This window comes from Marmota marmota, unplaced genomic scaffold, assembly GCF_001458135.2.
Source record: "Marmota marmota marmota unplaced genomic scaffold, marMar, whole genome shotgun sequence".
Classification (NCBI taxonomy): Eukaryota; Metazoa; Chordata; class Mammalia; order Rodentia; family Sciuridae; genus Marmota; species Marmota marmota.
Genome location: NW_026000241.1, coordinates 13,836,564 through 13,849,972, shown reverse-complemented (window position 1 = coordinate 13,849,972; position 13,409 = coordinate 13,836,564). Strand labels below are relative to the sequence as shown.

Genomic DNA, 13,409 nt, shown 5'->3' with positions numbered 1-13,409 from the left:
ACCCCCTCCTTCTTTCCTCTCTTTCTCTCCTTCCTACCTCCCCAGCCCCTCCGCGTTACCCCCCCCCCCTGCAACACCTGACTCCCCACCTTTAATTTTTTTTCTTCTCCTATCAAGGGAAGTTTTTTTTTTTTCACCTTAAGAGATATGTTTTTTGAAGAATTTCTCCACTTGAATTCCTTTGAAGCAGTCATCATTTCTTTCATTTGACAAAGAACAAGTGGCTATCTTAAACTGTGAAGATCTTTTAGAAACAGAATTTCCCTAATACAATAAAGAAATACAAAAGGATAAGCTGAAACGTGGCAATAGCAGCAGACGTTTAATTCACTAAGTCACAGCCCCCTAGGTGGCTGGGTAGTCATTTGATGTTGGTCCATTGTGTCCATCACTGCAAGAAGCTCCCACAGCCCAGATAAATACACCTGGTGAGGAGATGCAGTCAAATTCATTTTCATCCACCCTCTACCTGCTTCTGCTCCACTTTGAAATGTTTTGTAAAATTGCCAGTTTAAACACAGATGAATGAATCATGCCAAGGAACTGACAGAATAGGAACATCTCAGGGTTCTTTGCCTCCTCGCTGATACTCAGCCATCACTTGGTGCTTGACTCCTGTGCTTAAGCGTTTGGCTCTTCCTCAGCTCTGTTATATTTTTAACTCCAATTACAGGAACTGTTGAAGTCCTGACCAGGCACTTCATTCAAATCAACTCTAAACTGCAGTGATCATGTTTTAGAACTTTACATACATCCATCACACCTCCAGAACTTCTCTTTAAGTACTTTCCTTCTTTAGATACATCTTGTTCCCGTGTCATGGGCTATTTCACCAACATTATTGATTAGGCTGAGAAAGTGTTTGTCACAAAAATTCCCACTGACTGGCATCCTTTTGTCTGAATTATTCCAATGATTCTACTTTCTGTTGGTCCACTTTCAAATTACTACCTGATTTGCTCATTTTCAGTAGTTCCCCAAAATTATCCTAATTGACAAATAGATTCTACATGCTTCTCTTTAACATCCCATTTTTTCTAAGAAATGACGTTTTTCCCTACTATACCCCTTAGGTTCATTCTAATTTCCTTAACCTGTTTCAAATAAGCAGAAGGTCATTAGTCAGGCTCAAAATTTGTAATTATTTTAAGTCAGTTTCACCCCTTTCATGTTTTCTAAATTTTTCTCAATCACTAAATGCCAACTAAAACTTTTTTTTTTTTTTTTTTTTTTTTTTTTTTTGATACCAGGGATTGAACCCAGAGGTGCTTAACCACTGAGCCACATCCCAGGCTGTTTTTTTATTTTTTATTTTGAGACAGGTTCTCACTGAATTGCTCAGATCCTCGCTAAGTTGCTGAGGCTGCCTTTGAACTTGCAATCCTCCTGTCTCCACCTCCTGAAAGGCTGGGTGGTGCACCACCATTTCTGGCCAACCAAAAACTCTTACTGAGAAAAAACCCATCACAAGTTTTTCTCTTGATACTGGTTTTTATAAATCACTGGACAAATTCATAATTTACATAGCTCATTCTACGTATTTTGTCCTGTATTACCAAAATCAACTTGCAAATTGTTTTTCCTTGCAGGAAAGTTGGAGGGGATAGGAGGTATGCTTGACATGGGGGTGACAAGATCTCATGCTACCACTTAAGTGTGAAGAATATTTATAAATGGGGGTTCCCATTCCTTTCCTCCAGTATTGAGCGCAGTTCTCTCTCACTTCCTTGAATCACCGGGGTCCCCTGAAGGAGTCCCACCAGAACCAGCTCTGCAGACCTGAGTTCAAAGGCCATGTTCTCTCTCCAGGTGTACCTGGCAGCTGGCACTGTGTATGGGCTGGAGGGCCAGCTGAGTGAGCTGGAAGATGCTGCCCGCTGTATCCACAGTGGCACTAATGAGACTGAGTTGGAGGCTCTGGAGGACCAGGTGGCGACAGCTGCAGCGCACGTCCACCATGCTGAGCTCCAGGTGAGAATTCTCCTTTCTGTTCAGAGTGGACCTGCAAGGAAGAAAAGGCCCTTCTTGGTGGAGGATTCCACCAAATCCACAACCTTCTACTCTCCCAAATTATGACTGTGTTAACACAGCAGATTTCCTTTAAAATCTTATACTAGTTTCCTCTTGACAACTTACCTGACCCAAACCTGGATCTCCTTTTTTTTTTTTTTTTGGTAGGGATTGAACTCGGGAGCACTTGACCACTGAGCCACATCCCCATCCCTATTTTGTCTCTAAATAAAAATTTGAGTTACTTAGCACCTGGCTTTTGCTAGGGCTGGCTTTGAACTTGCAATCTTCTTGTTTCTGCCTCCTGAGCCACGGGGATTTCAGGTGTGCACCACCACACCCGGCTCTGGATCTTTCTATGAAGATTCCCATGTAATTCCAAGGCCCTCACCACACTGTTGCTTGCTCAAAGCCAGTTTTCCCCATCATAGACTAAAAACCCCATGAGGACAGGACTATAGCTGACTAACTTAACTTAGCAACTCCAGTGCCTAGCACAACATAGGACACTTGGTGAAAATGGGACGAGTAAATGACTGTGATCAGATAAATAGGTTTCTCAGGCCAATATTTTGCAGGAGAAGTAGGCAGGATTTAGATATGGTTGTTTCAGAATTGATCCCTGTAGTCTCTATAACTTGGTGAAGATGATTGTTGACAGTTTTCTTGGATATTCTCTTGATCTTTGACTATGAATCAGAACCGATCATGAACAGAACAACTAATCCTCAAACTGGAGTTTGTGGACATGCTCTTAGGAGCCCATGTCAGGTTTCTGTTGTTGTTTGTTTGTTTGTTTGTTTGTTTCCTTTAAAAGGAGCCCATATGCTGCTCAGGTTTCAGAAACACAGATCTCTGCAGCATAACTTCAGTACTAGACCCCTGGTTCAAAATATTTCTATATTTTGCATCTTAAAACTGCATCTTTGGTAGCATTGTGGTCAATAGACACCAACTCAGTATTTGGAAGATGCTGCTCCTCTGAGTACTGGCTTTGGACTTCCAGACATAGAATCCAACCCTGAGCTCTTTTCTTTGACTCCCAAGAAACTCAGAGCTGAGTTGGTCTACCCTTTTAGCAAGTGTAGGGCTCATTGAGCATGCAGTCTTAAGATAAGACACAGGCAAAACCAGCCATCAATACTTTCCTTTCTTCTCTCTTTGTTCTTTGTTCTTCTGGACTAAAACTTGATCGTTTTAGTGCTTCTTACTCCAGAACCTGATAGTCAGCAAATTAAAGGCCAACACAGTGCTTTCCCATTGACCTTATCTCTGAGGACTCTCTGAGAAAGCCCTTCATCAAAATTGTTTCCAGAGAAGAATTTGATCTTCTAATCCACATCAGTTGCAAAGACTGATAAGAGCTTAACCTGAAATTTTTCTCAGAGACTTGTGCAATTTATTGACCTATAAATGAAAGGAATGCAGCTCTCAATATGAAATTTGAGGAGTCAAACAGGAAGGCATCTGGGGGGCCAGGGAGGGGCAGAGCCTCACAGTGACTCCTACTGGAAGTTGGCGGTCGGTGAGCTTAACTTGCATTCTTTCACCAGCTATGACAGACTTGGTCTTCACATACCTCTTCTTCCTTGTCTAACCAAGACTGCCTGCTTTGGGCAGGGGGTAAGGGAAGCATCTTCCATATTAACTGACTCTTCAGGTTTCAACTATGCACCTCCTATAGCATCTTATCCCTGTAGATTTTGTCCAAAGATGCCCTCAGTAAATGACAGCAGAAGTAAGATTTGTCTTGAGCAGCACAAATTGTAGAGGGACTGGGGAGGCACTGCGGTCTGGGAGTGGTCCACACACACATTGGCTGGTGGCCTGCCTCTGGCTACCTATCTGATGCCCCAGCAACACCCAGGTAGCACCATCTCAGCAAAAGGTCTGTGATTCCCATCTCTCCCCTCGATTCCGTGGTATGCTGTTGGGTATGTCCCTTAGTCCTTTGAGCCACAGTCTCTCCGTCTGTAAAAATAACAGTAAAGAGAACAGTCACCACTTTCTAGAATTATTTTGAAGCATAATGAGTTCATGTATTTAAGCACTTATCATAGTGCACTTTTCTAAGAGCAGGGACAGTGCCTTCTTCATCCCAGAGGAAGGGGAGGATCAGTGCTCTTCCTGGGCACTGAGTGAGCTCTGGCTCTCTACATCTGCCTTCAGAGTCTTGGAAAGAAATCTGAGCTCTCTGGCCTTCCCATGCTGCAAATGAGGAAAGTGATGCCCAGAGAGAGGAGGGAACTTCTCAAGGCCACTTGGCCCCTGAATGGAAGAGATGGTTTTTGGACTGGGATCTGCCGGGCCTTGCCTCTAAACCCTCATGCTGTGGCTTTGGATTCATAGAATTATGGAAGAAGAAAGCAAGATCTTTAAATTATACTTGCCCTTTAAAGTTCAAGTATTGCCTCCTGTGGAATCTGAATAAGTATTTTTTTTTATGTTTCTGTAACAAAATAACTGAGGCAGAGCGCTTTTTTACAGAAGTTTATTTAACTCACCGTTTTGAAGACTGAAAGTCCAAGAGCAAGTAGCACCATCTGTTTGGCCTCTGGTGAGGGCCTCATGGCAGATGGCATCACAACACCAGAAACACAGATGCAGAAGAGATCAGAGGGTGTAATGGTTTGGATCTGGTTTAAATGTGTCCCCCAAGGGCTTATGTGTTGGAGTATTCATTTGTTTGCTATAAACGCAGAACACTTTTTGTGTATATGTAACAATTGACCCCACTATTGTATATAATTAGAATGCACCAATTTTTTAAAAAAATCTAAAAACTCACAACACTTTTAACAAGCATGACCCCCAGTGTGGCAATTGGAGAGAGGTGAGGCCTAGTGGGAGGTTCTTGGGTCCCTGAGGGTGCTGCCCACAGAAGGAATTAAAGTAATTCTCATGAAATCCCTGAGTCAGTTCCCTTCAGAGGATTGTTGTAAACAGAGCCAGCCTGGCTCCAGCCATCTTTCTCTAGCTTCCTGTCTTGGGATGTAATATATTACTCCCATACATGTTCCCACTGTTATGACATCATCTCATATCCACCATCATGTGACTCAGCCAAGAGGCCCTCACCAAGGTAAGCTGATCCCAATGCCCTGCCTTTGGCTCTCTAAAACTATGATCTAAATAAACTCTTTTCTTTATAAAGCTAGCCTATTTCAGGCATTTGGGGATAGTAATGAAAATAGGCTAATATACAGGATGAAACAGCAAGCCAGTGGGACTCAGGATTGCTTTCTTTAAATAACAGTTCACTTTTGTGGAAACTGACTGGGGTCCTGTAAAAACTACAACAGTCCCTTGCAAGGGAAGCACCCCCAATGACCTAACCAACTTTCATTAGGCTCCACCTCTTAAAGCTTCCTCCACTACCTCCACACCACCACACCACCACACTGAGGACCAAGATTCCAGTATGTGAAGCTCTAGGAGACATACTCAAATCATGTCCAAACCATAACAGAAGTCTTCCTTGACCCTTCCTCCCCACCCCATGCCGATCTAGGTGGCTGTAGGCTAGCTCTCCCATAGTGGCCTGGCTTCCATTTATCCCTAGGCATACTCTGACAGAGTTATTAACACACTCTAGAGCTACCAAACTAGCAATTTAAATTCATAAAGAAAATTTTGTATTTTATCTTCTCATTGCAACACTAAATAGAGAAATGCTTGGTAAAAGTTGAATGGATGAATGTGCATGCATCAAAGCAGATGTGTTCTTTATAAACTCCAAACGCTTTTAACAACGATTCTTTCTGTACCTTCTCCCCACCGATCCTATCTTTCTGTTGCATGAAGATTTCTGATATCGAAAGCCGGATTTCAGCCCTGACCATTGCAGGCTTAAACATAGCACCGTGTGTGCGCCTCACAAGAAAACGGGATCAGAAGCAAAGGAACCAGGTGTGTTTGTCCCTTGCTCCCTCTGGTGGAACATTGCATGAGCTGGATAGTTCAAAAGATAAAATATCTTTGGCTTTACCAAAGTTGTATTGATTGCAGTGTCGTGTTTGTAGGTACAAACCATAGACACATCAAGGCAGCAGAGGAGGAAACTACCCGCTCCGCCAGTGAAAGGTAAGCTCAAACCAGAACCACAGAGCTACCAAAGGACGAAGGCTGAATTGTTTCCTTTGAGTAGCTCAGAGATCTGAGTTTGAGGACCAGATACAATGGGGAATTCGCACCCATCTTTGTCCTTATCTTGTCTTTGCTTCTGGTCACCCCAGAAGCAAACACTGGGACAAGTTTAGGAATACAAGTTTATTTGGGAAGTGGTTCCAAGGAAGCACTGGTGCAGAGCAGGAGATTCGGGGAAAGGAAAGACAGGAAGCCAATACAGGTTAATTGGTAAGTTATTACTTCTTTGGGCAAATGAAGCTAAATTCTCCTGGGGACCTCGGGAAGACAGTGTTGACTGCACCTCAGAGCTTCCTGCCTACAGGGTAGGAAGATGGTGTGTTCGACCTTCTGCTCTCATTCATCATGGCTGAGGGATACATCCGGGTGCATGAACTTCCTGGTACTTCTGAATCTGCCAAGAGAGTGGTGGTGCTTGCAATTGGATGCTGTTAGAATGTGCTGGAATGGTGACCATTGGGAAGAAGTACACAGGACACCAAAAGCATCTTCCACAGTGCCCCACCAGGAAGGGATTCCAGTGATGCCAGTCAGATCACCCTGTGTTCACGTTTAGCCATTTCCTTGGATTAAGGAGTCCATAATGATGATGTCAAATAGAAATTTGGATTTACAGTAGGGGAGTAGAAAGTCAGGAGATGTGCATTTGAACCTTGCTTTCACCTCTTGGCATTCAATAAATATTTATCAAATGTTTACTTTTATAGTCCATAAACCACCCCCCTATTTGGACAGTTAAAATTTATCACAGTTCCACAGTCCGTTAACTGAAACCTCAGGTCTCTTTGTTTTCCATAATTGCTTGTGTACCAAAAAGGGAACATGGTGTCCAGGCAGCATCTGACAGTCAAAACACAAATATCTTTACGGCAAAGCGTGAGGACACTCACAGTCCTCATGCTGGACAAGAACCTTCAGTGGCCACAAGTCAGTTCAGGTCAGGTTTTGCAAATCAGATGATTTTTGACTCCAAACTTATAAAAACGTGCAGATTTTACAGCGTCTTATATTTCAGGATTGCAAATAAGAATTTAGGGACTGTGGTGGTTTATCCCTGAGATACTTTTTCCCAGATACCCACCCATGATGCCTTGACTTATTTGATCCATCATAAAAATAAAAATGTACAGGAAGGAAGTGCCAAGTCTAGGGGGAAAAAATATCTGAGTGATTTGACCACCTCGTCTTTCTTCCTTACTAATCAGGCCATCTTCTGGGTAATGCCTGTTCCTTTTTGTTTCCTTTTAGCTGAAAAAATGGAGGCATCTTCAGTGACCACCATGAAAACATTTAACCACAACTTCATCCTCCAAGGCTCCTCAACCAACGAGCCCAAAGAAAGGAAAAGCCCCGCCAAGGATTTGATGGTAAATGTCATCATCTCTGTCCTGATGCCCTTCCTTTCACTCTTGATGGATCTCCATTCTGTAGTCTTCCTTCTGTGGCTCCTTTAACAGAGCCCCCAGGAAGCATCCTTTCTGCCTAGCCTCGTGGCCTATTGGGTGTGAGGGGATAAGGGTCTAAGAGAGGGGGAATGACATCCACCTGGTGATGGTCACCTCTTAATTTATCTCCTCTCAATTATATCTCCAGCTCTTTGGAGAAACCAGGTTTGATATAAGAGAAATAAAAATATGTGTGTAAGGTCTGGGTGAGGTGTAGGAGTCCTTATTCTGTTTTGGATCCAGATTTACTCTTTCTTTAAATTTCTTGTTAGCCATTAATGTCACTTTCCTTAAGAGTCGGCACTGCCCCTAAACGTGGCAAAAGTGCGGACCGTAGACAATTTGTACCAACTCTAGAGATCATCGGGAGAGGGTTAAAGGATCATTTGCTTAAAAACCAACATAAGCATCAGAGTTTCAGCAGATGCTTAGTGCTGCTTGCACAGGAGTGGTGATCCTGCTAAGCTGCCTTAGTGACACTTGTTGCGCTGACGGCAGGTCACGTCTGGGAGGACAAGACTGAAGTGAGAGCAAACCTGCTCTGTTGCCTTCTGGGCATCACCGGCCTCTCCCTCCCTCTTCCCCTCCACCCTGCACAGTCCCTCTTGTGAACATGGAAGTGCCAGGTGATGGCATCATGGAGGACACAGCCATTCCAATGTGACCCCCAAATGGCAGCAGAGCTGCTCGTCGCCCCTTCCGTGGTCAGCCAATATCCCTGACCTTTCACCTTGTTCCTGCCCGTTACTTCCAAGAGCCAAAAAGATGCTTTCTCATACTTAAAGGGCAGACCATGAGAGTCAGGGAAGGAACAGGTTAGAAAAAACATGGCTAATGACCCTTCATAGAGATAGCACGTAGGCAGTGGATGCTGGGAGCTGAGGAGGTGGGGAAGAAGAGGAAACTGCTGATGGCTAAGGGGTGACTTTGGAGTGATGCATATGTATGAAAACTGGACAAAGGTGATGGGCGGACAAACTTGTGAACATACCAAAGCCGCTGGATTATTTCCTTGTAAATGGTTAGGATTATGTTGTGTGGCTCTCACTTCGATAGATTATTTTGAGTAAAATAAAAATAAATGGCCTTAAAGGAATACACACAGGTTAAAAATGAAGCAAGGCACAATATGCACTAAACAACACACACACACACAAAATAAAAAGGGCAGAAATATTACTTTTGAACAAAGTAGAACTGAAGACAAGACGTATTCAGAGAACATGCTGAGTAAGGATGTTTTGATTTTGATGAAATAGGAGAGTCACGAGCCCATCTTGATTCTGCACTCAACAGAACAGCACAATCGACCGTGGTGGTTAGTGAGTTTAAAACTCTCCTTTCAGCCTTTGGCAGTCCTAGTGCGCTGGAAATAAATACCAATTTAGAGATCTGAATAGGGTTGTTTTTTTAATATTTATTTTTTAGTTTTAGGTGGATAAAATATCTTTATTTAGTTTTTATGTGGTGCTGAGGATCCAACCCAGTGCCTCATGCGTGCTAGGCGAGCACTCTACTACTGGAGCCACAACCCCAGCCCCTGAATGGGGTTGTTATTAAGCTTTGATTAAGACATTTTTCTAACATCATACTTTACAGATTAAATTCCTAAGTTTCCATGGATCATTCATAAAAGTTGATTTCCTACCAATTCACAAAGAGAACCTCGATGAATTTCAAAAAGTAGAAAGTGTAAAATCATTTCCTATGATCATAGTGCCAAACATAATCAATTTGCCAAGTGGTTGGTGACAGTGTGCTCCATATGTCACCTCAGGAGCCCGCCCTGGAGTCTGCTGCCCTGTATTAACGCCACCGGAGCTCCACTGCCAGTGACCCACTGCCTCCGGCCATACACAACAGTGCCTTGACCCAACAGCCATCGAATACCATATGGATTTCCACCTGAGGAGAGAGCCTGGGGTGGCCACAGCATTCCACTGCACAGGGCTGTCCTGATACCTCACCCAGAAAGCAGCCTCAGACTTCAGCATTGCGGTCTTGCCCACTCTCTGCCTTAGGCTTCCTGGAGAATCCAAGACAGCAAACCAAGATGCTGGCTTCCAACGGCAGAGCTCCATGTTCAAAAGATGCATCTTTTCCTGGTTTGCTTTGCTACTATGTGTTGTCTGTAAAAATCTTTTTGTTTTTCAGTCCCTTTGATTCAATTAGAATTCTGTGTCAACCATTTGTCCCATGGAAAATTATTGGAGGGGGGTGGAGGGAAGGGAGATGGAGATATCATTTAGTTCCTCATCAATATAACCAAATCTCTCACAGGCATCCTTGTCTTACAGATGCTGAGGGGAAAAGTGAAAAGGCCCCAGTAGTGAGCACTTAGGGCAGTGTAACTTGGGGGTCTCTCAACCATCAAGCATGCAAGTGTCCCTTAGCTACCTCCTCCTCACCCACCTCATTACCAGCAATTCCCCTTGCTTTACAGCCACAGTCCACAGAATGGAAAGCCCTGACTCGTCCCCATCATGCCAGGTCCATCTGATACAATGTCTCCTTGAGAATTTGGGGTTCCTCCACAGACTTACTGAGAGTGTCCTCACTCAGAAGAGGAGAAGGGGTGGAGGAAGACCACCATTAGCTCAGCTTTTTCTAGGGCAATGTCCAGAATCAACATGACTCCGTTGAGCAATGGCCGCACCTCAGTGAGTTTTGGGTAAATGAATTCTTGCAAAACATAACCGCGTACGAAAACTTGTGTCCTCCAAAATTGATTTCCTAATGAATATTCAGCACAGTAGCAAAATGATCTTATGGATTTAAAAAAAATGGTTAGGGAATAGCCTTAGAAAATTTGAAAGTATGAAAAGAATCAAGAACAAACTGAGTTTAAGGGACACAAGAACTGACACTCACTGCATGTTTATGGTCTGTTTGAATCTGACTCAACTGCATGACTATTCAGAGAGTATTTATACAAGCAAGTGGAATTGGAATTTCACTCAATTAATTGGGCATTAGCAACACGTTTACATGTTTTTAAGTGTTTGCTCCTCATTGATTATGGATCTGAAGAAGGAGGCAAGGGAATAGGGTGACTAGAGTTTATTACATGCCAGCTCTGAAGAAGGCAATGTTCTCATTTTAATCTCCATAGCATCCCTATTTCAGTAAGTATACCCATTTTTTAGAATTGATAACCAAGGCCAGAGAGGTTAATTTGCCAGAACCACACCTGTGAGCTAATTATGATTGGAATGCCTCCCAAAAGCCTGCATTGTCTTCAGCCTCTCTGTTCTTTAGCTGCCATGTACATTTCCAGCCCCGACTGGCTGCCGAGTTGTGTGTCCTGATCCACTCCTGATGGGGGTCTCTGTATCTTCCAATAATACTCCTTGCTGATGCTGTGTATGTGTTATCCAACAGAAACGACTCCTTTGAAATAAGTAAATCTTTGGCTTTTTTGTTCTGTTGGTGTGATTCCAAGCAAAAACAAAAACAAATTTCAAAAACACAACAACAAAATCTGACTTCCAAATAGAACGTTTTCTTTAAGAGGCATGAAAAGCAACTATTGTTGTGTTCCAGTGTTAAACTCTTCAGTTTTCTTTGACAAAAACGTGTACTGTGTAAGCCTTGCAAAAAAAAACAAAACAAAACAAAAAGAAGCCTGCTCCATGGCATTTGAACTTTTATAAAGGTTTCCTTGTGCCAAATAAGTGCAAAGATTTAATTTACTATTAAAAACCATAAGCATATGTTATAGTTCCAGAAGAATTATTTTGTCATCAAGTGATTTTGATCTTTAGTGTCAATATTTATATTTAGATTAATTTTATAAATGAAAATATTTTAATGGTTTAAGAAAATTAGGACAATATCTTTGATGACCTCTGAGATTTATGCTTGCCTTCATGTTATATGCACATTGCCAGGAACTACTGTCAAGAGAAATGATAAAGAAGTAAAAGTCATTTATGAAAATAGTTTGCATGTGTGTGGATTTTTGTCTGTTTCTCGGTTAAAGGAGCCCAGACAAAAAAGTAGAGGATAGAGAAGACAGGTGACCAGCAATTGCACTGATCCAAAAAGCCTGTCGCCCCCACCTGCCTTCCCAGTACACCACTCACCCATTGCAGATTCTTCTGATTTCAGTGACCACCTCCAATTGAGCAAAAAGAGTAGTTCTCAAGGAGGATAGTGTGATGTGATTTTGCACCCCCACCCCATTTGACAATATTTGGAGATATTTTTATGCAAATTAGTAGGAGCGTGCAGCAGCCAGTATCTACTGGGTAGATGCCAAGAGTGCTGCTGAACATCCTCCAAGACACAGGACCGCACCTACCATGAAGAATTATGCAACCCAGAATGGCCATAGCACTGAGGTTGAGAGCTCTGCATTAGACATCAGAGGAGAAGCTCCACCCGCCAGCCTCTGTGTGGTGGGCATCATTGATCCAGAAGCCGGACAGTGCCTGTCCCCATCTGTTGCGGGGTGGGAGGAGGTTGTTGCACCTCTAAGGCTGGAGTGCCCAGAACATTCCAGCCAGACCCTGGCCCCTGCCCTCCCCAAATAGGAACAGGAACCCCCCACTAACCTGAAATGAATGAGTGTGAAAATACCAACAGATGTCCACAGGTTTCTCTGTGGTGGGCTCAAAGGGTTGAAAAAGTTGTATTCTAACTGAAGGAGCTAGAATTTAAAGGACGCTACCACACATCACAGTGTGCCTTTTTGTCCCCACATAAGAGAAAGGGCTGTCTCTTTGCACTGAGATATCTGAGGGAGACTGCTAGGCAAAGAGGAATTTGAACGTGTCCTTCACGGAGCAACAACCCAGACAAACACTAGCTACGGTGCCCTCACATAATTGAGGTAATCTTTCATTCAGACAACTTCCAGAATAATCAGAGGATTTAGGTACATCATGAGCCCCAACCACCAATGTCATGCAGCACAAGGTGAAAATCATTTTAAAGGTGTTGAAGGTAAAAACAGTGATCGGATGGGCTTGAGAACATTTATTTGTGAAGAGCTCATTCTGCAGACGTTGCTGCCCACCAACAGTATGGGGGGCAGGGGGAAGATCAGAGGCTGTGGATGCCTCTCACACATGCGCAGCTCCTCAGTGGAGACCAGAAGGAGAGACAGACGTACATCAAGTGTGAATCCCTGGGTCTGCTGAGGCTCTGTAGCTAGTGTGGTTCAGATTAGAGATCCAGGGTAAAGCTTGTTTGGTAACCAAATGAGAGAGAAAGGGCTACCCAATGACAGTCACATGCCAGGCACTAGTGAGTTCTCACACCGTGCATCTATGGATCTTTATGGTAGCTCTGAGGAGGCCACAGAAACCTCATTTTACACGAGAAAAATTGAGACCCCATACCGAGCTGGTGAACCCTACAGTTCTTTCCAGAACCAACGTTTCCCTGAATAGATCATAAGGTTGTCTCAGATCTGGTTGAAATGAAACTTCTCTTAATATAAAGAAGATGTCTAAGAATACTAAAAGAAAACAAACACAGTAATAGAAAGGTGACAAGGATTCCCTCCTCTACCAAACTAAGCCCTCTTCTTGACGAGGCCCTGCCAAGCCCAGTACCCACAAGTCAGTTTCCTGAGAATCCCCCACCCTTGATATAAAGACACTTCCTCCCTCCTCACCCCTGACATCAAATCAACTTCCTCTTAATAATGTTCCATCCACTGCTTCCCTCACCCTGTGAATTGGCTGTAAAATGAGCTGAGGGATGAGCTCTCTCCTATTGCAGTAGCTTGAATAAAATCTGTCCTGCCATTTTTAACAAATGTCTAGTGCGATTTCTCTTTGATGGGGGGGGGGGGGGGGG

At 43.4% G+C, this 13,409-nt stretch overlaps 1 protein-coding gene across 5 annotated transcripts in view; it reads left to right on the top strand.

Annotated features, from left to right (window-relative positions):
- The window catches only part of LOC107145478 (myosin VIIA and Rab interacting protein), a 324,704-nt gene extending 313,162 nt beyond the window's left edge, over window positions 1-11,542 (top strand). For all 5 annotated transcript variants that reach the window (XM_015489460.2, XM_015489459.2, XM_015489461.2 and 2 more), the window contains 5 exons: window positions 1,810-1,971; window positions 5,815-5,919; window positions 6,033-6,093; window positions 7,405-7,523; window positions 9,379-11,542. In XM_015489460.2, the coding sequence (XP_015344946.2) occupies window positions 1,810-1,971; window positions 5,815-5,919; window positions 6,033-6,093; window positions 7,405-7,523; window positions 9,379-9,411 (480 nt within the window). In that variant the 3' untranslated portion in view covers window positions 9,412-11,542. The remainder of the gene's footprint in view (window positions 1-1,809; window positions 1,972-5,814; window positions 5,920-6,032; window positions 6,094-7,404; window positions 7,524-9,378) is intronic.
- Window positions 11,543-13,409: the final 1,867 nt, after the last annotated feature.